Source organism: Bombus vancouverensis, chromosome 15 (genome assembly GCF_051014615.1).
Source record: "Bombus vancouverensis nearcticus chromosome 15, iyBomVanc1_principal, whole genome shotgun sequence".
Lineage (NCBI taxonomy): Eukaryota > Metazoa > Arthropoda > Insecta > Hymenoptera > Apidae > Bombus > Bombus vancouverensis.
Window position 1 is genome coordinate 8072238 of NC_134925.1, and position 26248 is coordinate 8098485.

The window sequence follows — 26248 nt, forward strand, 5'->3', positions numbered from 1 at the left end:
TTTATCACGTGACTGAGCAAACTAAATATGGTGGGGGTAAAATAAGTACATGAACAGTAGTTAGTGATAGTTTATATTTGCAGTTTTATATTGTTGGGAAAAAATATTTATCATAATTTAACATTTAATTTTCATTAATATAGAAATGTATATATATATACACACACACACGCACACGCACACACACATACATGTATATCCAAATTTGAACCGGTAATTAAATTTAATTGTGAACAATAAAAGAATTACAAAATAATATGAATATCAAAACATTAACATTACTTATTTCTCATATTTTAATATGATTTTTTTACAAATTTGAATTAAAAAAATTATTTTTAGCCATCTTTTAGTATTAATAATAATGACTCATATTAAGAGACATTCGTACGAAAAATTTGATTTATAAACTTCCTCTTTTGTTACTCTTACAATATTTTGTACTTACCTACATTACACGACTATAATTACATGAAAATTACAATAAAATATGTATATATTAAAACGTTACTAATAACAATTGTATCTACAATGTAAATACCTAGTGTACAATAAAAATGAAATGTATTTATATATACATATTCTATTTTAAACACATATACGTATGCTATATTTTTCTATAAAGCATATACCTGAATTTTCATAAAGATACATGAATATTTCAAACACTACACAATTCATATATTTATTAAATTAATATTTACCTATTCAATTATCTATAGCGAAGAAAATGATAGAGAAATACCCCTATGTTATATGCAAATATTTATCATATTTATGTCTCTTTTTATTTTGAAAAACTATGGTTTTATTATGGTACTTTTCTTAGCGGTCATCGAGTAATTTGAAAATGCAAATCAAGCTGCTTCGTCGTTACTTCCACTAAGTATACGTGTGTTGTGATAATTCCGTTTTGTTCCGTATCCTCCTGAATGTTGAGTTTCGTACATTTTTCGATTTTCTAGATAACGACGATAATTATTTTCACGCTTCCTTCGTTGTTCTTCCGCTTGTTGCCTTAATTTTTCTGGATTCATGTGTGTCGTCACCATATGCCTCGTCAACGAACTCATGAATTTATAGGTGATGCCACATACGTCGCAAGAAAGTATTTCCTCGTTCGCCCCTTGCTAAAATGTGGAAATAAAAGAAATACCATACATTATAATTAAATTACTACTTTTAAAAGAGTTGAGAACACCTATAATTGTATAATTTAAGATATTTCAACTCCTATTATGTTATATAAATTCCTTAATTTTACGTAGTACGTACAAGTTGCAGAAAATATGAGAGAAATGGCAAAAAGTATATGGAAACATTTCTTTTTCTTACGAGACCCGAACAATTTAAACACTAAGATCGTATTGATCATACGTACTTGTTGATGTACCATCATATGTCTCTGCAAATTGTTCAATCTGTTGAACTCTCGACCACAAACCTCACAGTCAAATTTCTTATCAGGATCATGATATTTTTTATGTAGACTCAGATCAGTTGCATGTAAGAATGACTTATGACATACATCGCATGTGTGGGTCCGCTGATCACCAGCCAAATGCGACTGCTCGTGTTTAACCAGACTAGCTTTATCTACGAAGCGGCGACCGCAGTAAATGCACGGAAGAGGTCGAGATTGTGAATTATGAAGTGTCAAGTGACGACGTAGAGCGGTAGATGTTGGAAAGTTTTTATGACACTCGAGGCACTGAAATGGTCGGTCACCAGTATGAGTCTTTCTATGTCGAGCTAAAGAATTTTGATCTGGATATCTGAAATGCGAATAAAAAAATTGATCATTATTATTATAACTAATAAAACAAATTTAATTTATATAAAGAATTACCTTTTAGGACATAAATCGCACGGGAAATTTCTGGTTGTAATATCTTCTTCCCGAGCGTGTTTCAGTCTATTGTGTCGAAGTAATTGGAACGACGTTTTAAAGCTTTTATTACAAATATCACACTTTAAGTTATCCGTTGTTGGTATAATAACTTGAGTTCTTTTTTGTCCATGTTCATCCTCGGATATTATCAGAGATATAGTCACAGTATTATCTTCGTTATCTAGCTCAGCAGCAGATATTACAGAATTCTGAAAAGTAACACTGATGAAAATAGGAAAATGATTTTGATATTGCACGTTTTAGAATTTACCAAATATAGAATTATTAGAATATTATTAGAAATATTAGAATTATTATTAGAATTTATCAAATACCTGTTTATTATTATGAATAGATTTGAGTTCACTATCTGGCATAGAGTAAGATTCTTCGTCTACTTGTCTAGCATTCTGGTCAGATTTCATTTGTAATTCTTTGCCCTCATAACCATCACTGATTTCTGCAATAGCATAATGTCCATCTTCAGTCAAATACACTGGCTGTAAAGTACCAGTTTCATCTTTGAAATATAATTGACCATCCTCATCTTCATGTAAAAATATTTGATCCTAAAATTGAAAATGGATGAAAATTTAATGAAAATTTATTTAGTAAATGAAAAACAAAGAAATAAGTTTAAACATTCAGTTTTTAAATTAATACCTGAGAATTTTCTTTCTCCTGGTTTTGATTGGTATCTGAATTAATTGTTTCCCATACTTGCTCTTCATTTTCCATTGCTATAGTATCATAATACTGTTCACTATCATCTACTGTTTGTGCAACATACAATGTTTCTATATTATCTGCTTCATAATAAATTGTTCCTCCAATTGGTATAGTATTTTCGTCAAGTTGTTCCATCTAAAAATAAAACTATTACTTTTATACAGACAAATAATAGCAACTATGTATAATGAAATAATTTGGTAATACAAACCTTGATATAATGAGTATCCGACAGTTTATCTGCCTGAAATGTTTTTACTGAACTTTGCTTCTTTGTACCAAGAACAGTGTATAATAGATTATTCTCAACATTCTTCACAATCTCATGACTTACATTATTATCAATATTTTCGTCGCTATTCACATTATTTTTAAACTCTAGGCTTAATTTAGATTTCTCTACTTTGTCTGAAGATTCTACATTATCCCTGGATTCTGTTTTATTTGTTTGTAATGGTAAAGCGGTTGTTTGATTATTTACATATTTTTTATCACTGTTTGATATTCTTTGACTTTGTAAAGATTCTGTGCAGTGATTTAATACATTAGAACTCTGTCCAAACTTCAGTTCATACTCTTCTTCTTCCATATCTTCGTCTTGCCAATCTTCATCTACATCATATGCTATAACTTGCTTATTACTACTTTTATCATATTGTTCTTTCTTTTCGTGTTCATTATCAGTATGTGTCTTAAATATAGAACTATCTTCGTCAAAAGCATAGACTTCCATCTCTGGTTTAATTTTCCCATTATTATTTTCAATAAGAATAATGTCATCCTGTGGTGATTCTTCTTTGTCCTCTTCTATTTCTTCTATTATTTCTATAATTTCTTCTATTTCTGTTTCTACAGAATCTTCTGCAGTTTCTGATTCTACTATAATGTTTTCTTCTGTGATTGCATGCTTCAATACTTCCATCACATCTTTGTCATTGTTAATATCTATTGTATCCAATATTTCATGTGACAGTTCCATAATAGATTTGGTTTTAAATTCTGATGTCCAAAAAGTGGCGCTTAAAAAAACATATCATTTACATTTATTGTATATATCACAATTCACAGTATCTCAAAAAGAAAACAACCTACTTAAATTGTTATTTAATTATCTCTAAACTGACTTTTATCTAAAACCAAACATAAGTATTTATAATCATTAAAATCACATCAAAATGTAACAATATAAAACATAAAAAATTAAGCCTTATATTTAATAAATGATCTGTTTATTAAAGTAAAAATAATAATATAATCGATAATACTTTAAATATATGCTTCCTACTTTTCGAGCATATATTTATTATATATGTAATAATATATATAATCGATATATATGACACATATCCTAAAAAGCATAGCATTTACTTTACAATTTTTAACAATTAGGACATACCTTTTTTATAGAGTGCATAAATATGTTGCCTTATACATTGCAAAAATATATACTTTATTATTCTTTAAGTTTTCTGTATATATAAAAGACATATCTATCAAAACTGTAATATTATATACATCTTTTCCAATCACATAGTGAAATAAAGTACAAACAATATTAAAGAATCATATCGAAGGAAAAATATAAATGCGATTGTGTCCTTCACGTCTATTCGCTTTTAAATTGATTTTCACAGCATTTGGATATTCTGTATCATGCGTGATTATGCATGTACTTGTTACACGTATACATTCTTTAATATAATATTGTGTTAAAAAAAAAAGAAAAGGTTTGTAGACGAAGATCGGTCAAAACATTGAAATAAGCATTAGCATTTTATATGTGACAAGAGGTACGCGGTTCACCAGTCGGTACGAATATGTCTTGTATTTATCAACGGATAGCAAAATGGCTACAAAACGGCAACGATTATCCGTTCGAAAAAGGTATATGCTAATATATTAAAATGTGAAAAATCTCATTTAAGAAACGAACAAATATTCGTATAGTTTTATTCACTCTACCTGTGTCAAATAGTTGAAATGTGTAAGCGATGAGGGGAAAAATTGTTTTGCTCGGTCGATACGCGCCAATGTAATATTTCTCTCTATACTTTCCCCAGTAAGCAAGTGACGCCACCTTAAACATCGCACAGATACATCTTTATCTTTGTCAAAATAGGTTGCCTTCGTTGTATTCGTAAATAGGCTGATCTGAACATTATGAGCAGAATATGTCTTTTGATTGGGCAACTATTGTTGGGGAAATATTCACAAAAATTTTCAAAACCTCAAGAATAATTGGAAAGTATGTATCATTTCTTAAATGTCTAGTTATATTTTATAGCATAGAATATATTTTTTAGCGTATATTGTGTACTATAAGTATATTATATAGTGTACTGTACTATATATTTAACTATACTATACTACATATACAATATTATCTAATTATTAGACATTTATGTCTGTGATCTAATACTACTGTACTATAATAAAAAATATAAATGTATTATAACATATTTTATCCCACATTTGTAACGTATTTTCTGTAGGCTTTTTTCCCTGTAAAAAAGGGAATATGTATATAAAATTTTTAAAGAAATTTACTTTCCCTGAAAACTTTAAATTGTTTTATAAGAACTACAAAAAACTAGATAAAGTTTTTAAAATGATATATGGAATTTTGTATATAAATTAAGCAAAGGTAAATGTTTGGTATAAAAGTTTGATATATGCATATGTTCTGAAATAAGACATATGGAAGTACATGCAGAAAACAGGCATTTTATAAAAATATATTTTTTAATGATATTTATTCAATATCGTTTTAAAATTGACGTTTTATTTATCCTCATATACATATGTTGTATTTATAATAAAATTTTGTTAAACGCAAAGTATCATTTATTATATACATACACTGACTTTACATTTTAGATGATTAACTTTGATAATGTTAAAGAAACGAAAACTTAATATAGAAACTGTATAGTTTGTAATTGTCAAATTTGGATCATAATGTTAATCGTTGTATTACGTTTTAAAATCAAGGAAATGACTAAACAATACTAGTTTGATCATCGAATGAAAACCTGATAAATAAAGATTTATACATTTTGTGTGTATGATGTAACAAAGTAAAAAAAACATAATAGTACCTTGGTAGCGAATTGAAAGTTGATTTAATAAACGCGCAAGATATGTGAATCTTATTGTACAAGTGTAGTGTTTATTAAAACCCACCATCGTGAAGGTTACTTATCATATCGAATAATCAAATCTTTTTTATATTGCAAAAATGTGGTTTTATTTCTTGCTTGCTATTTTTACGACATTTAATTTTGCGATGGCCTCGTCCAGCTTTGATTTTGGAGATACCTTAGCATTGATCATTGGATTGATTATTGGAATCATTGGATTTTTTGCCTGTATGGGTGCTTACGCACGGCATCGAAATCGTATGGAAGCAATAGCATAATTATTATAAGCACTTCACAACTCCATTAATCGTAAGTATATCGTCTCTCTAATCCTTTGTTGTAAATTATGAACAATCACTAAAAAGATATTTTAATAAAAGTTGTTTGATCCTGTAATTATTCATAACTATACCGCGCATTTTTATGCTTTTATTTATTTTATTTTATATATTGTACAAAAATATAAAAGATATTCAAAATAAAATACTCCTTATAATATTTAAGAAATGAAAGAAATTTCTATTTAGGTCCTATTTTTGTGGTTCGTAAATACCCATAGTTTATTCATAATACACACAATTAGTTATTTTGGTCAAATTACTTATTTAAATCATTTAATAATTTTTATTTCAATATGATCTTCTTGTCTTCTAATAAAATAATAAATAACTCTTTTTGCTTTATATAGTGAATTGTTTTATTTCATTGATTTTGCATGATTCATTAGTAACGTATTTCATTTAAATTGCAGGCTATTCAATACATATAAAATTAATGAAGAAAATGCCTGAAGTGACTGTTTTGAATATGTTTGATAATATAAAATTTATATAAAGATTGCTTCAAAACTAACAGAAATTAAAAGTTTTTTATCATGAAATTTCTATAATTTAATCAATATAAATATAAGTTAACATTTTTGTTGCCACAAACTATTTTTATATCTACTATACTATTATTGTAAGATAATTATTAAACAAATGTAAATAAAAATGGTAATGATATGTAGATATCATGATTGAAACAATCATTTGTTAAAGATATACTATTTTCTAATTTTCTTTATAATCTTTGCAATAGATGATTTAAATTTAACAGAACTCATATAAAAGAATTTCAATAAATTTATAATTTAATATGTTTAGAATTAGTTATGTGACATAGAAAAATATTGTTTAAAAATATAGTACATGCAATACTAATTAAAAAAGTTGTGTTGTTGTCTACATAATATATTCATAAATTTCACAAATATACAATGTATTAATTAACATCACAAACTACATTTTGATGTAAGTACTTCTCAAGTAAGGAATGGAAGATAATATTATTCTGAGTTGAATCTAAATTATTTCAGGTTTCTTTGTATTAATTTCTATATATCTCTATTAGTTACAACTTTTTCTCCATACAGTGAATGGTTTAAATTAATTTTGTTTTTTTTGCAATCTATTGAATGCTGATGCATATCTAATCAGTCTTTACAAAATTTCTTATAGAATTTCACACAACATAGATTACATAAGTTTTAAAGCATGTATGAACTTATACACTAGTTAGCACAGGAAAAGCTCTTCGATTATTTTTGTCTAAACTTTTTTCATATTTTTCATTTTTATTACAAGCAAGGTAGTTAAACACTAGTACGAGATATTTTAGAACGTAATTAAACCTTCCTGTAATAGTTACATACAATTCTTTTAAAAAGCTTTTTTTATATGCTCTAATTAGTGAGCTTCAAATTTTTGTACAGTGTAATTTTAAGGATAATTTATAGATAAATTTAATTCATTCTATTATTCAAGTCAAGTTTTGTTTTTTTACATTCGAAATTTGAAAAAGCAAAATGTAACACAAGAAACATGTGTTTTTCACAACTGCATTTCTAAAATATCATACGATATATTCCTATGTTTAGAACAGTATGCTTATACAGTACATACTATATATATATATATACATATATATGTATATAAATCATGTATATATATATATATAAATCAACAAATTATCTATATATGCTTGTAATTAATTATATGAATCTGTTAAATAAATTAAATAACTGTAATAAATTAGTTCATTAAATTCTGATCCATCAATATGTACTAAGACTTTATGTGTGAATCTTTTAAATGTAGCAAAATATGATTTACTTGTTTTTTTGTCATATTTTCTGAAAAATATATTGTAATACCTATGTCTGAATGTACTAAGTTGTTCAATTCCATCAAGTTAGATGCCATATTAGTAGAAGAAAATTATGATGAATTCATATTGTGATTTTTTCTTGTATGTAACAGTGCGGTTTGGTATTCTTTGGTAAAACAACAATAATGTTTTACAAAAATTTACTCCAATTATATCATCATCGTTATCATTATAATACTATGTATATTTAAAATCACATTGTGTAAAATATATTTGGAAGGAAGTAGTCCGTTGCAATGCTGTTAATGAAATAATATTCATTTCTATTGTCTTATTTCATGCATTTCATCACATTCAATGAATAAATTTAAGAAATTAAAAATCAATTTTTACCAAACTATATCACTGTAAATTATTACATTTAAATATAGTTTATTTTAGAAACTTCATATACTCAGCTTTTATTAACAAACATAGAAGCTGCATCTTTATCAAAAGCCAATCCACCTAACAGTAAATGAATAATATGTACATTAAGTATTACATGTTATGCATTTTCTTTGAGTATTATCTAATAAATTTATTTAAAGTAACTATATAAGAATAATTGCAATGCATTTCCATAAGAAATACATACAATTACCTATATTATAATGTTTCGTTCAACAGCCACATGAATTTATTACCAGGTGGATTAACTGGATTTAAAGGTATAATTATATTTTCTCCCAAATAAAGTGGAAAACGAAATAACGGAATTATGGTATGCAAAACTTAGAAATAAAACATATGTGTATATGAAACAATTGAGTGTAATTTAATATAATATCATGATCAAGTATCAATAACTTGGAAATTACAAGAAAAAACTTCATATTCAAAATTTTAAAATAATTTTCGAAATTCTAATACTGATAATAATAAATTCATGTTTAAAGCAGTAGTAAATCGCAACATTAAAAACGACGCGAACTGCAATTATTTGAACGAAATAAAGATAACATTATAATTACCAATAAACAGCAGTAATATTTGTAGTTATACAAATAAGCTATTCTTAACTATATTGCAAAATGCAATATGTGATAGCACAGATGAAAATTTAAAATATATTTTTTGGGATGTAACACAAGCACTAGATTATTTTATTTTTGATATTGTTAAAACATGTATGAATTTCATACATATGTCATGTTCCTATTGAGTTTCTTTTTTTCTTAATTAGATTCTCAATATCTATGATGATTACCATTATTTTCATCACCATTTTATCAGAAATTGGAGTGCTAAATAACAAAAATTCCTAAAATATTCAAAGGAATGGATTGTGCAAATGTATTTCAGAACGTATTGTAAATGAAATGCCAATTCAAATGAAATAAACTTCGATAAATTAAATATGCAATAATAAAAATATTCACAATCAAGTCTAAAAAAGATAATAGTTGATATAATATTAGATAAGATACATGAAACTGCTAACTAGTAACACATGACTTTTTTTTTTAATTGAAATAGGTAAAATCGCTAGAAATACATTAAAGCATAACAGTGACTATATTAATCATATTTCTTCTCTGTCTGACTCCTGCAATCACATCCATGCACACGTAAACATACATTCTCTGTCCAAAGCATTCAGTATACATTAACAGTTATACATATATATCGAGCAGAATGGCTGTATGCCATCATTTGTAAGACTAGCTGAGGCCTGTACTAATGTGGACTGTGCTATCAATAAATTGAGAGCAGAAAAAGTCTTTTAACAAGCATTTTTACTAAAGAAGGGTATTTACTACAATAAGATATAAGCACAGTACATGTAAAGGCCTCTATCCTCAATTTCAATATTTTATTTCTTTTTCTTTCCTATGTTTTTTTTTTGTCCAGAAGCTTAATTCGTTCATTCAAAATATTCTCCGTGTACGAATTGAGAGTTTTAATTTCGCTGCGAGGCACATATCAAATAATTAATATGCTGACGCACAGATAACGAGAATATTTTAACGATACGCACGGATGTTACAATATCAAATACATCCTAAATACTTTCATTCGCATCTCCTCGCATACATATCCACGAAGACGAGGGTAGCAATACGTATTAGCAAAACTATAATAGAATAACAATTGTAATAATGCATGATTCTCATACTAGTGGATAAGGGCAACACGTTTAAATAAAGAATGTATTACGAAAATGAGTAAATCGAAAAATATAGATCATAACTTGCTGAAGATTACGTTATTGATCGGTATGGGAAGGTGGAGCTGTTGAATTGTCAACATTTGCTGCGTGCAAAGGTTCTGCCGGCGGTGTACCGTCATGAGAATTTCCTATATGTGGGGTAGCTGGTGTAGCTGGCTGCGACTGAGACGTTCCACCAGAAGGAGCATATATTAGCCGATAGCCAGCTGGTAAAAAGAAACCGCCATGTGGTGTGCAACTAAATGTTTGAAAATTTGATAATGTTTGATTATCGTGATACTGGATGTAACCTCCACTTCCCGTTGAACTTGATATCGGTATAGGTGTAACTAATGATCCAGTAGAGGATACTGCATAATTTGTTCCATCTGGTAATATAGGCGTGAACTGATATTGTGTTGAATTTATAATTGTCGGATTATGTGCTGGCTCTAGAGATTCAGTTAGTTCACTTGTATAAGTAGTAGGTTGTTGAGTAGACACGTTTTGCATAGTTTCAGAAGGCACTACTGGAATTGGAATAACATAAGCGTGTGGTATTCCAGTTGCCGCCTGTTGTGGTTGTAGTTGCAAAGGAGTTTGCTTCAATTTCTGCATAGCTAATCGTAATGTTTCATCGGTATCTGGATAATTACTTGGAGCTTTTTGTAAAGGAGTTTGGGGCGTTGTGTTAAACATTAAATAGTCTTCTGTACCTGGAAGTCTAGTTTGTCCTGTTAGGAAAAGAATTATGTCATTACATGGGACGATGAAATATAATGATTGAAATGGGACGTATAAAATAGTTGTTTAAAGTTACTTAAAGTTACTATCAATGACTAACCTGGCACACTAGTCGTAACAGTATGATAAAGCACTGGATGATGTTGATGGTGATGTTGATGAAGTGCACTTGCTTGCTGTTGCTGTTGAATTAATAGCTGCAATTGATGCTGTTGAAATCGTTCCAATTCTTCTCTGTGTCTTCTTTGCAAGGATTCCAATTCCATAGTTTGCCTGTATATATACAGAAGTAAAAGAAGTTAATTTTTAATTATTATAAAACTGTAAGATGAAATTTTTATAAATGTAAACCTACTTTTTTATAAGCAATTGATATTCTTCACTTGGTGTTAATGTCCAAAATCTCTCATCTTTTTCTGCTTGCTATAAATAATATTAACAGTTGGGTTAATGGCACATAAATTAATTAAACATATACTTAATAAAAGCTATGTATTTACTTCTACAACAGGAGCATTAATAGGCTGAGTAATTTGCGTAGGTGGAAGAGAACCTTCACGGCTGTGAGTTATTTGTACTGGTGTACCTGTAATTCATGAATATTTAATTTTTAAACATTTCTAAATGTATCTATTTCATTGATCTGTAGAATACTTACCCTGTGTGTCATCTATATGATAAACCTTCGAATCTTCTGTTTGATTTTTTGACATATCAGTATGTTGTTGAATCGGTGTAGTAGCATTACTAGGAGGACCTGCGACCTTGGAAACCACGAATCTTGATATTTTCCTAACAGGTTGTGTTGTACTAACCTTCTATTAGTTAAAATTAGTTAGTTATTTTTCAAGAACGCTCGTTGGAAATACCGAAATTTGCTATACTTAAATATACTCTATATGTACCTCGGAAACATTTTCTTGAGATTCTACTTGCACTGGAGTGTTCGTATCAGAGCGTGATGTAAAGACACTGGGAGTAACGGTAGCAACAGGTACAGCAGTTACAGGTGGAACAGTAGTCAATAAACTTTGAGTAGACTGTAACGATGGCTGCAGCTGAATAGAACCAACGGACGACGGCGGAACAGAACTGATGGATACAGGAGGTGTTAAAGGTTGTGGAGAAGCTGTTGCTGGAATCGATCCTCTGTGAATTTTTGCTAATTCTTGTTCTAATTCTTGGAGACGAGATCCCGGTCTTTGGATTCGAACTTTTATACTCTCTTTACTCGGACTCATAGTTTCAGACCCTACAGGAGCCCCTCCAGGTGTTGGAGTTGGACTATCGAGAGAGCAATCTACATGCTGAACATAAGAAAATTTTATATTTTATTAATTTAAATCTTTCAAGACAAATGTATATGACGTTCTTAACGTAAAACCTACAGTTTGAGAAAGCGTAAGTTGTTGAATTGAGCTTTCTTGAGTTAAAACAGAACTTTCCACACTTGTTGGAACATTTGAATCAGTCAAGTTTGTAGTCGACTGTATTGTAGTCTGAGGTGATAGAGGACCCTGCTATGTATTTATCATATTATTAATACAAAATACAAAAAAATTTAATTCTTTATATTTTTTAAATTACTTACTATGCCATGTGTAGTGGAAATTGGCATGCCAATATTAACAAGTTTTTGTTGTAAAGAATGCATGTAGGCATCATATCCACCTATTATCTGGTGATTATGAGGAGTAGCTGGATAACTTATAGGAGGTGTGCCTACATTAAGCGCTTCGGACGGCTGACTTGTTAATTGAACAAGCTTCTGATGGAGATCTGCTATTGTTTGTGGACCTGTTCCACCCGGAACACTAGTTCCAGTAGTCGTATCTGTGACTTTATCTAGCGAATTCTGTTGACTAAGCTTTCGATGTTGTTGCTGTTGGTGTTGCTGCTGCTGCTGTTGTTGTTGCAATGCTTGATTTTGTGTAAATAATACCGAATCTACAGATTCAACGATCGTATGTTCAGGAGTTATATCATGGCTAGAGCTTTCGTTCTCCGATAATAAAGGATATTCGGAACTTGTACGCCTAATATATAGACAAAATAAATTAATGTATAAACATACCTGTATTAAACATTTGGCAATATTATATATACTATACATACCCAGTTAAATTAGCATCTTGAGCTTCTGTTTCAGATACTTTTCCTAAGAGTTGTTGATCAGGGAGCTTTAAATGAAGCTGAGATTGATCGGAAGAAATGCAACTTTCTATATTTTGAGTTTCTTGTATAACATGTTGTGGCATAGTTTGTTGCGATTGTGGTTGAATCTGTTGAATATGTCTGATTGATGCAGATTGCTGTATAATATTTTGATTCATAGAAGCAGTCCATTTGCTCTGTTGAAAATTTTGTTGCGCCATTTGTAACTGAGGGTCGATCTGATGAGTTGCATTCAGTTGCATTGTTTGCTGCAGAGGTATTTGTGCTTGATGAGGTTGTTGACTAAATTGAAACGTTTGTGGAATTCCTTGCTGTGTTGTGTTCACTTGATAATTATGCTGTAATTGCGGTTGCATTTGTATTTGACTTGCTTCTGGTTGAATAGGTTGAAAATACTGTTCAGACTGGAGAGTAGGTTTATATTCGAGTATTGTAGTTCCTGGGATATTTACAGTTTGGTTTGGTTCGTGGGTAGTTAAACAATGAGGAGTTACAGATTTCGATTTCGGGTTTGAAAGTATATTTGCTAAATTTTGTGCTAAATCTGGAAGCGTTGATGAAACCTCTTTTGTTTTAAGTGTAACTTTAGGAGCAACTTCTACAGTGGCAGCTTGATGGGCAGGAACTGAAACAGGTACAGATACATTTGCTGGGACATTCACTGTAGCTTGAGGTGCTGTTTGAAGCTGTTGGATTGGTTCCAAAACAGTCTGTGGTAAAGGAGTGATATTTGGTCCATCTGGTTGAGAAATAAATTGTACATGCTGCGTTTGGGGCATTGATAAATTGGGCATGATCATTGTTTGCTTCTTATCGTCCGTCATATTAGCAATTTCCGAAATTTGCGAATCCGTAGACATGTTCGATGTTGTAGAAATATTAGAAATCCTGCGGTTTCTTTCATCTATAATTGTGGTTGGTTGTAATTGTGGAATATGTCTAGGAAGTATCACATATTGTTGATGTTGTTGCGGTATTTGTTGATGTTGAAATTGTTGCAATGGTCGCTGAGCTTGCATTTGTCCCTGATGCTGATGTTCAGGCTGAATGTGCATTTGCGTTAAACTTTGTTGTATAGGAATTTGTTGTTGCTGTAATAGAATATTGCATGGCATAGATTGATTTTGATATTGTCCTGATATATTGATTCCGCTCGATGCAACTTGAGTTTGTGGATCCTTTTGTGGCATGGCTACATTTTGAGATACAACTTGTACCTGTTGAGGCGATTGATGCGTTATTGCTGATCCTGGAACCATTACATTTTGTTGACTAGATTGCACAGCACTAACATTCTGTTGCATTTGTGATATGGATAGGATTGCTTGCCCTTGTACAGTACTTTGAAGAGCAATTGATTGTTGTACCGGTTGTTGAATTGTTTGAACAGTGTCTACTTGTTCTGCGATACATTGAGGATTTTGCGTAACGATTTCGATATTAGATTTTTCAGGAACCATAGTTTGTGCTTCTAAAACATTCACTTCTAGATCATCGTGTTTTACTTGCCCCTCATCAATCGTATTTGATTGCGATAATGAACTAGGCTGAGCTGTTAATACATTAGATTTATCTGCATTTTCTACAGAAGTAGATCCTTCTTCTTCACTTGTAACAATCTTCTGTTCAACTACAGGGCTAACTAAAAAACGAGAAATTTTTCGTGCTGGAGGTGGCGCAGTTAATGTAGCTACTTCTGCAGTTATGGCATCAAAGTGTGTCTCTTTATTCGTTTCTTTCTCTTGTTCCATTGCATCTTGAACGACGGATTCTTTAGATTTTTCATTTATTTGATTTACAGTCGAATCGGTTATTTGACTTTGGATATACGTTGATTTAGCTGTTTCATCTTTCAGTATACTTTGCGCGTCTAACACTGTGTCTGCTGCTGCAGAAACTATGGTTTCCTGAGTTGGATCAGTGGGATCGCTTGGTAAATTAGTCGGTGTTAATGTATCCGTATTTTGTGTAGAGGTCGATGATCTTCTGGATGCTTCAGCTGATGTGTTTTCAGGACCCATTTGGCTATCAGGCGTTTGCACATTTTGTTGCTTATCCATGGAGGTGGAGCCCGTAATGTGAGAAAGAATTTGGTCAATCGGTAATAATTTCGTAGGTGTAGAAGTATTGGAAGTTTCGTCTCTCTGGAATCATACAGAAAATAATTATCTAGCTATCAAAGTATACCTTTTACCAATAAAATAATTACAATGCACAAAACCAAATAGCGGCATAAATGAAATAATTATTGCAAAATACAGTTATATAAGTCGGTTACATTACTAAGTATATTTAAAATAAATTAAAAAAGGGAAACACAAATAGGTATTTTTAATAAAGAATGCATATCTTACAATGCTATTATGTTACAAAAAAATCTATTTAAATAAGTACAATTTCATTCATTTCTAAAGAATGTTGTATGAATGTTGTTTATTATTTCATATATATATAGGATTCTCTTATATATAAATGTATTGTAATATACTGCTAATAGAAATTATAATCTTCATAAAAGAGTGAATTTTCCTGAAAAATTTTCAAGTAAAAATTAAATGTAATATATAATTAAGAATAAATATATAAAAATTAAAGTATAAAGTATGCCCTGGCCATAGTCTAACCGTTATGTTATACGAATTGCCTATGGGAGGAATTTAATATGCAGGAAATGTCGTCATATAATATTGCTGTACTTCAAAAGATACACAAATGTCCGAACACAATGTATCATGAATCAAAAAGGATGCACAAACGTCCACGATTATACGATGAAATATAGGAAACAGGATAAGGTATAGAGGGGACGATGAACTCACCGAACGGTGTCTACGATGGATTTTGTACGACGACCGGTGGCTGCTTTGACGAGTTAGCGAGCCATGTCTCACCTGCTGCGTCCAAAACGATACACACCAATTATACCTTGGAGGTACACCCTTGTGTTTTTTTTTATGGAATCACGAGATATACATCTCGAGCGTAACCACAACGTTATTTTAGTATGAAATATATAAGAAACATGGTTCTATTATTTCAAGAAAAGAACTTACAACAAGCAAAATAGTCCTATGATATGCATTATGGACTTTTGTGTATCAGGTTCTTAAGTAATAATACCAATGACAATGATCTTTGTTGAAAACTTCTATTTCAAAATTTATTTCTATTTGTTCTCTGATAAAAAAACAGAAAAAAAAGAAAAAAAAAGAAAACGAATTTCCTTTGTAGATAAATTGTATAAATTTCATTATATTCGTAGTATATTAATATCTATAAAACAAATTGAAAAAATGGAAAGAAAACCATTACCTTAGCTGTATCAAGACTGTGGTCACGATCTCTAGGTCGACGACTCGTAACCGGACTACCACCGGCAGATTGATCTGGTGGACCATGTGCTACTAAAGGTAAAGCCCGTGTAGGATCCAAACGTAATTGTTTAACGATGTCTTCTATCAATTCAACGAACGTTTCACATTGAGATTGTGGCAATAAATTTTCAGCAACCTGAAGAAAATAAGAATAGAATAATAATAAAAATTTTGAAGATAAAAATATTAACATATAAAATTTTATTATTTACTTACCAGGTTATTAGCAATGTCAGTAGGTACCATATCATCTCTATCAAATTTAAATGTCACAGTTTTTTGTTTGCTGGTATCTAACTGACATTCAACAATCATTGATTGTCCCTCATTACTACTTACAGACAAAACTGTTAATTTGATACCAGGTTTCTTACGTTTCGTACCGGATCTTTTTACTCTAGATCTTTCGGATGAAGTGACATTCTCTGCACTTTCTTGATTTATTCTATATAAACAAAATATTGGTCAGTTTCTTAAACAATATTTATTTAAAGATTCATTGAAACTTTATATATTTACCCTTCATTTGGCATTGCTGCTTGAGATGTGCTTATGTTAGACACGTTAGAGACATTTCCTTGATCCTGAATAGTAGGCGGTATGTCTGTTGGTAAAGATTGCACAGAATCCATTGTATCTTGTTTAGATAAAGATGATCTTTCTGTGTTAGAACATAGCTGTTCTGTGTTTGAAATGAAATGCTGTTGTTGCTGAGACACTGTTGTTGATGGCACAGAAATCCCAGCTGATATGGGTACAGAAGTAGGGATACTAGAACTTTGCGAATATTTCATTTGAACTAAGACATTTTGTTGAGGCTGAGATTGATGTCCACTGTTCGAAATAAGAGTAGGTGCACTTTGCATATTTGGAATTGTTGATGTTATTGTATTTTGTATATGAGTTGCTGATGATGTGCTCTGAAGATTTAGACCAGTTGGTACAGATGGTTGCACTTGTCCTGGCTGTGGTTGCATGTAAGGTTGTGAAGTTGGAGGTGCTGTATTTTGAGGGATACTTGGATGAGAATAAATTTGGGCTGTAGGCTGATTGGATGATAAGATCTCGACATGGCCGGAGGAACTTGAGCTGGCATACGAATGATACACTTGTTGAGATATATTTTGCTGATATAGGGGTTGCGTACTGTATCCTGAGGTTCCTGTCGTATTCTGCTGATAGTACTGCTGATTTTGAACATGCTGTATTTGCGGTTGAGAATATTGCACTTGTGGAGGTTGCGATATTTGCTGATGCATATGTTGAGGTTGTGATAAAATTTGTATCTGTGGTTGTTGTATTTGATGACCCATCTGTTGCGGCACATTCATTTGATTCAGTTGTATGTACTGTTGTTGCTGATGCAAATGTTGCTGTTGTTGTATTTGTTGAGATACTTGAGGAAATTGTGGTTGAGTCTGTACAGTCTGAGGGGTAGAGCATTGTGAAGAAGTAGCAGTTAAATTTTGCGAAACATGCTGAGGAAATTGTTGTGGCTGTTGTTGTTGATATTGTTGTTGTAACTGCTGTTGATATTGCTGTTGTTGGTACTGCACTTGCTGTTGTGAAACCTGAGTCACTTGTTGCATTTGTTGTGCTTGCTGTGGCTGAACAACAGACGTTTGTTGCTGCATTAATGGTTGCTGTTGAACCAATTGGACTTGTTGTGGTTGTAAATTGTGTTGCTGAGGTTGTTGTGCAGCAGTTTGCATTTGTTGCTGTTGTTGCAAAGGTATTTGATTCTGTTGCAACTGCATTTGTACTTGACCTTGCATTTGGATGCTCATATTTGATTGCATCTGTTGTTGTTGCTGTTGCAATTGCATTTGTTGAAGTAATAATTGTTGTTGTAACAAATTTTCATTGGTTGTATTAACACTATCCGCTTCTCGATCTAAACGTTCCTTTTCTTCTTTGGCTTTACGTTCTTCTCTCTCTCGCAACAAAGTGCTGATTTGCGATTTTAACATTTTTGCTACAGCCTTGACATCTTCCTCAAGTATAAGGCTAGATTTAGCCATTTCTGAGGCTACTTCTTCTGCATTATCAGTTTGAATGTCAAAATCAAACTGTATCGCCTCGTTCTCTTTATGTTTGTTAGTACGTTTCTTGGGATCCAACACTCGAAGTCGGAATTCAACACGCGATAATTCCGCATCCGCTACGGCTGAATCTCTTGAAACCATTTCTAATTTTAAGCCAACATCGTCCGCAAAAAATTCGTGATTTAAAAGATCTTTAACTAAAGGCCGTTCTTCTTTCTTTAATCGAATGCACATTTCTATAATCTCACGTACTTCTGGATTTTCCACTTTATCGTAACTTTGCGGTTTTACACCCTGCGTATAATACAAACATTATTCAATATGTTGCTTGACACGTTGAATAAAAATGAATACTATATAAATAATAAAAAGTTCATTAAACAATTTACCGATACTACGCGTTTATATATTTGTGCCGGTCCAGTACATTCTGAATATGGATATTCACTAGTAGCCATTTCAAGCATACACATTCCAAACGCATAAACGTCAACGGATTCATCGTAATGTTCTTCATACATTTCTGGTGCCATAAATTCAGGTGTTCCGATAACGCTTTTTGCAAAACTTCTGTTTTTAAGAGTAGCAAGTCCCAAATCGCCAATTTTTACACTTCCTGTGGTACCAGTAATAAAGATATTGTCACATTTTAAATCACGATGAATAATTGGTGGTGACCTCGAATGCAAGAAACTAAGGCCTTTCAAAATTTGTCGACACCAAGATTTTACAACTTTTGGATTAATTTTTTTAAATCGTCTCAGATACCTATATGGAGTTGCATAATAATTTAGAATTATAATTATAATATTAGGAATTTTTAAAATTTTTCATGAGTTTAAACGTACGTTTTCAAGGTTCCTGAAGTCATAAGTTCAGTGACTAGCACAATATATTTTCTACGTGTAAGTGTAACTTCCCAATAATCATAAAACCTGACAATATTTGGGTGTTGTAAACCTTTCAACATTTCTGCTTCCTCTCGAAATCTTAATCTTTCTGTCTTATTTAATTTTTTTTCCTAAAAGAAAAGTTATAATTATATACAAATCTGTTTAAAAGTAATACAAACATTCAATTACATTTCTCTGACCTGCAATTCACACCAAGCAACAGCTACACCAGTTTGAGTATCCAGACCTCTATATACAGTCTTAAAGCTGCCTCTACCAATTTCTTCTTCAAATTTTAAAAATCTACCATCTGGTGATATACCTATAGCCTTTTCTTCGTCATCATCATCTTCAACAGTTTGCACTTTAACTTTCATTAATAAATTTCGTACTTCCTCCATAGCCATTGTTTTCTGTGTTAATTTTTCATCTGCTTTAAAATTTTCATCAAGTAAAGGACCAATAAATCCTTCCACTGCTTCTTCTTGCACGACTTCCTTTTCTTTTTCTTCTTTTACCATCTTGGTTTCGTCTTGGGTGTTTGTATCCTTGACATTCTTCAACTCAGTATCTAATGGTGGTACTTTACCTAATTTACTCAGAGATTCATGAAGCGCTTGAGTAGCAACAATATCACTGATACTGGTGCCATTATCATCTTCATCATATATCGTCACTTCTTCTTCTACTTCTCTTTGCGCATCTATATCTTTAATCTCAGTTTCCACAATTTCTTCTGACACCTTTGATGTTACAAATCTTGAGCTTTTTACCATTTCTTCACTTTGTTGCATGTCATTTTTATCATCTATCACATTTTTCTCAGAATTTTTAGCTAAGTCTTCATTCTCTGCAATATTAGTAGATTTTGGCTCTTCGTTAGACGTTTTCCGTTTGGTTTTTTCGTTATTTTTATTAGCTGCTGAACTCATGGATGTTTCTGTGGACGAACTTGTATTTATGTTTTTTTCCATATTTATTCCTTTTAAATTTTTGCTATTGTGTTGCTCAATCATCTTTTCTGCAACATATTTGTTTCTAGATTTTATATTGCTGGATTTCGTACTTGTGGAAGAAGTGGAAATTACTTTTTGCTTATTCTGTGCACTTATTTCTTCGTCGATACTATTTGCCGATATTTTTCTTATAATATTCGAAGTTTTAGAAGATTCGAAACATTCTAATGTAGACGTCTTTTCTTCGTTGGAATCTAGTGATCCTTTTTTGTCTGATGGGTTCCGTGAGGAATCAGCACCTTCTTTACTAATATTGTATTCCACACTCGTTTCATCTTCGTCCGATTTTTTTGATTTCAATCGGCTAAGTGGTGTTGAAGGTGTGGAACTGGATCCTGTACATAAAAGCAAACTTCGTAGTAAAATCTGTAAAACGTTCTGTATACAAAAATTGTTGCTGAATGAAAGTATAAAATACCTGGCACATTGAACACATTTTCTGTTGCTGTAATAGCTTCCTCTGCATCGCTAAAACTGCGATCATTTTCATGATCTAAAGATGGTGAATTGAGATTCCGAGATGATGATTTTTCACAAATTCGTAACACAGATAAAACTTTCTTTTTAGAAGAAGGTGAGCTACTGGCGACTCCGTTACTTGTTATCGATAATGAATCCGTATGATCAGCCCTTTGAGTCCGCACTTGTTTTTTGCAAATTGGTGTAGAGGAACGGCTTAGATTTGATGTCTAAGAAAATAGGTAAAAACATACAATTTATACTTATATGAAAATATTACTTACATATAAAAAAGCTTTTGTTTTCTAATATACCTTTCTATCTCCAGAACTATGAGCACTAGTGCCAGCTTGTGAGACAATAGATAATTTTCTTTGGCGTTTGTGATTATGTGTGTGATTATGGATTCTTTGAGTGGTTACAACTGAGCAAGGACCTACTCCTTCTTGAGAGGCTAAGTGGCCCACTGCCAGGCTAATCCCACTCTGATTACCGCCTCCTCCACTGGCCACCAGCTTTGGACATAAACTTGACAGGCCACTTCCCCCTGAAGATTGTTGTCTATTTGTCTCATACCTAAAACATCATTAAACATACTACATAATTATTACGCCATATTTCCTTTTCTTTTTGTTAAATTCTTCTTTTAAATATTATTTTCTTTGATAAAAAGAGACAAAGTTCAAATTTTACGTTTAAATCATATAATTATATGCATTTCAATTTAGATACAAAGTATGTAGAAAGCTTTTATTTTGTAATACAAAATATAAATACAAACTATAGCAGAAAGTATGATTACACCAAATTGAAGTCATATTTGTCATCATGAAATGTTTCATGTATTACATTGTGTTTTATGAATATGATAAAAATTGAAAAATGTTACACGCACACATATACTTTGCAATCAAATACCTTTTATTATATAACTATGAAGAATAGTAAATCTAAATTAAGAAATTAATGTTTAGCCTCATCTGTACTAAATGTACTCGTACATACACGCCAGCTATGAAATCGTTATATTACGTAATATTGAAATGCTATGAATAATGGTTTGAAGTACTACTTAATCTTAAAGGAAGCAAAAGTATGAAAAATGTTTGAAAAATAAATTTAAGATATACACAAATCTATAATAATGATAAAAATCCAAAACAGAAAACTAAATCAATAGTTGTTGATAAACTATTATTTTTTCTTGAACGTGTAAATGACAATAAATAATAATTGAATAGTTCTATGTTGCAGTATGACAATAATGTAAATCATGTAATTACTAACCTTTGAGTACCTACAAAATTTCATACTTGAAGTTCAGAGTCAGTAATTCTGAAAATATATTGGTTTTTATACTTTTCCTGATGAAATTTTCTAATTTCATGTGGAAAAAATTTCTTGATTAGATTTTATAGTACTTCAGCATTCACTAATTTTTCAACTAATTTTAGCACATAAAATATTTTAATTAACATATTTTTCTAAAGTAATGTTTCTTAAAGATTGTAATAATTTCAATATGTACATGTACAGTACAGATGAGATATACAAAAGATTCCTGTGCATGTGTAGTTTTAGTATTTAATATATTATTATAGTTTGTTATATTCAGTAATTCAAAAATTCAAAGTTAGAGGTACACAAACACTTTGTTCCTTAGAGACATATTTCAGATTATGTATTGTAATAGAATAATTATTTAGAAAACGGAATCTGTAAAATAGTATATTAAAGAACAATCCTTATAAAGTGCATTCCAAATTAAACATATACATATATATTGAACATGTATAGTTAAATGAAAAGCAAAGAATGTATTACAGCAAAGAAATTAAATGACAGAAGATAAAAAATGACAATGTAAGAAGCATGATTTTGATACAGACATCATTATACCTGTCCTGCCTGCTGTGGCCAGATGAGAGGAATCCACGCACTGTATTGCCTATAGCTGCTCTCTTTTTAATTTCTTTCTTCCGTTCTCTGTACCCACCAGATCCAGTCTCCACTTGATCTTGACGACTATTTCTATCTGCCTGTAATCAATACACTAGTATTATAATCCTCAATGTGATAATAAATAAGTGTGCACAGAGATATTAACAATGTTCAGTAATAAATTTGCGAAATTAACAGCATGTATATAAACAGATAAAATATAAATCTAAAACTAATTTATGAGAAGTTTACCTTAATACTTAAAAGCTTTATATTCAAATTAGTACTTGTGCTTGTTGGAACTGGACTTAGATCACACCTTACTCTTCTGTGTGATTTCTCAACAATTGGTGGATCTTCCTCTAATTCCAACTGATTTCCAATTGTAAAAGAACGACTCTGTGTTAACAAAATATCTTCCGTATTATGTTCCCGACTAGTGCCAACCGAACTCACTGCCTTGTTTTCATTGCAGCATCTCGGCATTGCACATAACCAACGTATGAAAGAATTCACTTTATAAAAATCCTTGTCTTCTATTTTATGTATATGTACATATATATTTATATATATATATAAATTTTTATATATATATATATATTTTCTCTCTCAGTTTGATTTAGATAAAGATTTTTAGAAAAACAGTAGCTTTAATTAACTTTATCTTTCAAATTATAAAATACTGGATGCATTTATATAAGTGCACAGAGTATGTGGTTCTTATATTCATCACAGATCTTTTCCTCCTTTCTTTACCAAATATACTCTGTTACTTCAATTTCTTAATAAATATTTAATACCAAAGAAGTTAAATGATTCTGAAAGCAGAAAAAATATTGATATTAATAATAGTAACTAATAATAGTAATAAAATATTAATGACAAAAATTTCATAAATAAATGAAGAATTTATTTTGTTTATAATAATATCTTTACTGTGATAATATCTTTATTATGATTTCTATTTTTTATAAAATGAGACAAATTTTTTAATTTCGAAGTTCTGATTGAATATTATATGAATATTTAATTTATCTTTTAACTTATCTTTAACTTTTAATTCAACATAAGTTTTCAAAATAGATTGATGATTTTAAAGTATATTTTGATTCAATATTATATATATTAAAAAATAATTCACTATTTCAAGCACTACACATTTACTTTGTTTATAAGTTATAAATATCGTTTATTATTAATGGTTCAAAGTAATAATACACATGTATTGTGAGTAAAAAATAATTTAAAATTAATATTTCTCATATATAACAAACATCATTTTTACGTCATTCTATTTAAATATTTTATATGACACACTTTAAATATTAATAAATATGTATGCTTATCTCATTATGTTTATCATTATAATTTTATTGTAATTTTAAATAATGTTAATAATTTATCAGTGTTTGCATTAAATGCGAATTAATAATTTTATTAAAATAATTTTATATTATATATGTACATCATACCATATGTTAAATGCACGAATAATTTACAAATTATTCGAGTAACGAATATACAAAAAACTACAAACGAAGTAAATTGTTTATTTAAAAAAGGAATGAAAAACAAAATTAGAACTACATGGAAGAACATTTTGTGATAGAAATAGAATTCTATCAATAAAGCTTGAATTAATCTATTTTACAGAGGGCAGAATTGCATGTGTGTATTAGTCCTTCTGGTTTCACTATAATCCCTACTTTGCAAACAGTTTTATATACCAGACGGATTATATAAATTTAACAACATCAATAGTCTAATGTTGATCATGTCGACTGCCAATAAATGTGAGGACAGCCGATCTCAGAATTAGTGCTTTAGATATACTAAATATATCGTCTAGACAATATTTCGTTATTTATTAATAAATCGAACACTTATGTATTTATTATTACTTATGGATTTCGTAAACTTCTTCAACGAAATAACTGCGAGAAGTATTAATAAGTTGAAATAAAGAGATTGAACATGAACAGGTGGGGAATAAAATTTACTTCGTTAAATATCGCAGTATGTTGTCAAGCATCGTGGAACAGTCACTTGAAAAATGTTGACAGTATATAGCAAGTAGCAGGTCTTACGTATATACTGTGATATACGTATCTCACGGACACACCGTTACAATGCATGCCGAACACATGCGTATTAAGGGGTGAAGAGGAAGTACTACACACGTATACCGCAAATCAAATAAATGCACACATTCGTACGCGTGCATATAGTCAAGACCACCAAAGAGATAATGTGACATCTATCCCAAAAATATCGCGTCAGTGCATATTTTACACATTGTCTGGCGGCGAATAGCTTCGAGACCTATGAATAAATTCGAATCTTTTCATTCTCTATGAACGTCACCGATTTATCCATGATTTTTGTCTGATAAAATACATAGGGAAGACAAGCAAGTATACTTGTCATGCGGAGATGCGTGAACAACAATATCTACTTAGAATCAGCGGTTTCGTATGGATATATAAGATATTTGTTCAATTATATGATTGTTTCATTACCTCTGATATCGACCTGATCATATTAGCTTCGCGACGCACTGACAAACAGCACTCGTAACTTCTTAGTCAGCCGGTACTCACATTTGTGATGCAGAAAATCGTCCGACTACACCCAAATAACCACCATTTTTTTCACTGAGTAATGCGCACTCTCGCGGTGCTATGCGTCAACAATGATCAAGTTATAAATTTATGCCGCGTACACACCAATCACGTTTATGTTATCATATAACACCGAATGATCATTGAGAATTGTTTTTATAGGTTTTATTTTCTTGATAACCATTTTCCTACCTACGATTCAGTGTTTTATTCAATAATTTATTCTACGTATGTAACACTAATCATTAAAAATTTGTTCTTATAGGTTTTATTCTTTTTAATAACGTTTATTTACGATTGAATGTTTTATTAATTAATTTTGTATATACTTATTTGTTCCTGTAAAACTTTTTAAGTAATTAAAACAAACTTATAATAGACTTATTTCGTATATTATAAACTTTTTGTTCACTTTAAATGTTTGTATAATATATATATATATGTATATATATCCATTTACATACTTAAAATGTTCTACACAATAAAAGTGTCACATAAAAAAACTAAAATAACTAAAGAATTAAGTATAATTTACGTACAGGAAAATACGTATCTAATTAGTGTAGGAATAGTGATGCACACATGAGAGTACACTACTACTGTATATATGATATTTAGAACGAATCCTCCACAGATGGTAAAATTGTTTCAATTCAGACTTCTATGAAATTTGTATGACATAAAGACACGTTAAAATTAATGAAAACATTTTCGTCGAGCATCGAGCAACTTTTATTTTTTCACACGCATTAATCTCGATACGAGACTATGCATTAATATGCAACCCGAAACTTGATATTTATTTAGATGGGAATGTATTGAGAAGATTTTCTTGTGTCACTGCTAGGTAGCACCATTGTCGCGCGCAATTTCTATGCTAC

The 26248-nt window shown here is 30.5% G+C and overlaps 2 protein-coding genes and 1 long non-coding RNA gene across 11 annotated transcripts; 1 reads left to right on the top strand and 2 right to left on the bottom strand.

Moving 5' to 3' along the window:
• Nucleotides 1–57: 57 nt before the first annotated feature.
• On the bottom strand, nt 58–4734 carry LOC117157202 (uncharacterized). 4 transcript variants are annotated; one of them, XM_033335058.2, is made up of 7 exons: nt 4583–4734; nt 2832–3639; nt 2555–2755; nt 2227–2460; nt 1850–2100; nt 1529–1775; nt 58–1130 (listed from the first exon to the last, which is right to left on the bottom strand). In XM_033335058.2, exons 2-7 carry the CDS (start codon nt 3597–3599, stop codon nt 858–860), a joined length of 1974 nt encoding a protein of 657 aa, XP_033190949.1. In that variant the 5' UTR covers nt 3600–3639; nt 4583–4734; the 3' UTR covers nt 58–857. The 4 variants fall into 4 exon arrangements, with proteins under 4 accessions (XP_033190949.1, XP_033190948.1, XP_033190945.1 ...); XM_033335057.2 differs by having other exon boundaries at nt 1445–1775; XM_033335054.2 differs by having other exon boundaries at nt 1382–1775.
• A 325-nt stretch (nt 4735–5059) lies between these two features.
• On the top strand, nt 5060–6640 carry LOC117157207 (uncharacterized). The gene is made up of 2 exons (XR_004464239.2): nt 5060–6069; nt 6512–6640. It is a non-coding gene; the product is annotated as an uncharacterized LOC117157207 (long non-coding RNA).
• A 2698-nt stretch (nt 6641–9338) lies between these two features.
• Wnk (Wnk kinase) lies at nt 9339–26118 on the bottom strand. Of its 6 annotated transcripts, none has more exons than XM_033335045.2 (21): nt 25907–26118; nt 22999–23564; nt 22705–22844; nt 21120–21381; nt 20765–21035; nt 19531–20681; nt 19286–19458; nt 18827–19205; nt 16912–18731; nt 16609–16837; nt 16331–16528; nt 15838–15912; nt 12959–15162; nt 12435–12879; nt 12232–12363; nt 11749–12150; nt 11502–11661; nt 11344–11429; nt 11199–11266; nt 10944–11116; nt 9339–10833 (listed from the first exon to the last, which is right to left on the bottom strand). In XM_033335045.2, the coding sequence occupies exons 2-21, from the start codon at nt 23230–23232 to the stop codon at nt 10157–10159; spliced, it is 9279 nt and encodes a 3092-aa protein (XP_033190936.2). In that variant the 5' UTR covers nt 23233–23564; nt 25907–26118; the 3' UTR covers nt 9339–10156. The 6 variants fall into 6 exon arrangements, with proteins under 6 accessions (XP_033190936.2, XP_033190941.2, XP_033190939.2 ...); XM_033335050.2 differs by lacking the exon at nt 25907–26118 and adding an exon at nt 25266–25490 and having other exon boundaries at nt 11502–11658; XM_033335048.2 differs by lacking the exon at nt 25907–26118 and adding an exon at nt 25266–25488 and having other exon boundaries at nt 15838–15909.
• Between the last annotated feature and the right edge of the window lie 130 nt (nt 26119–26248).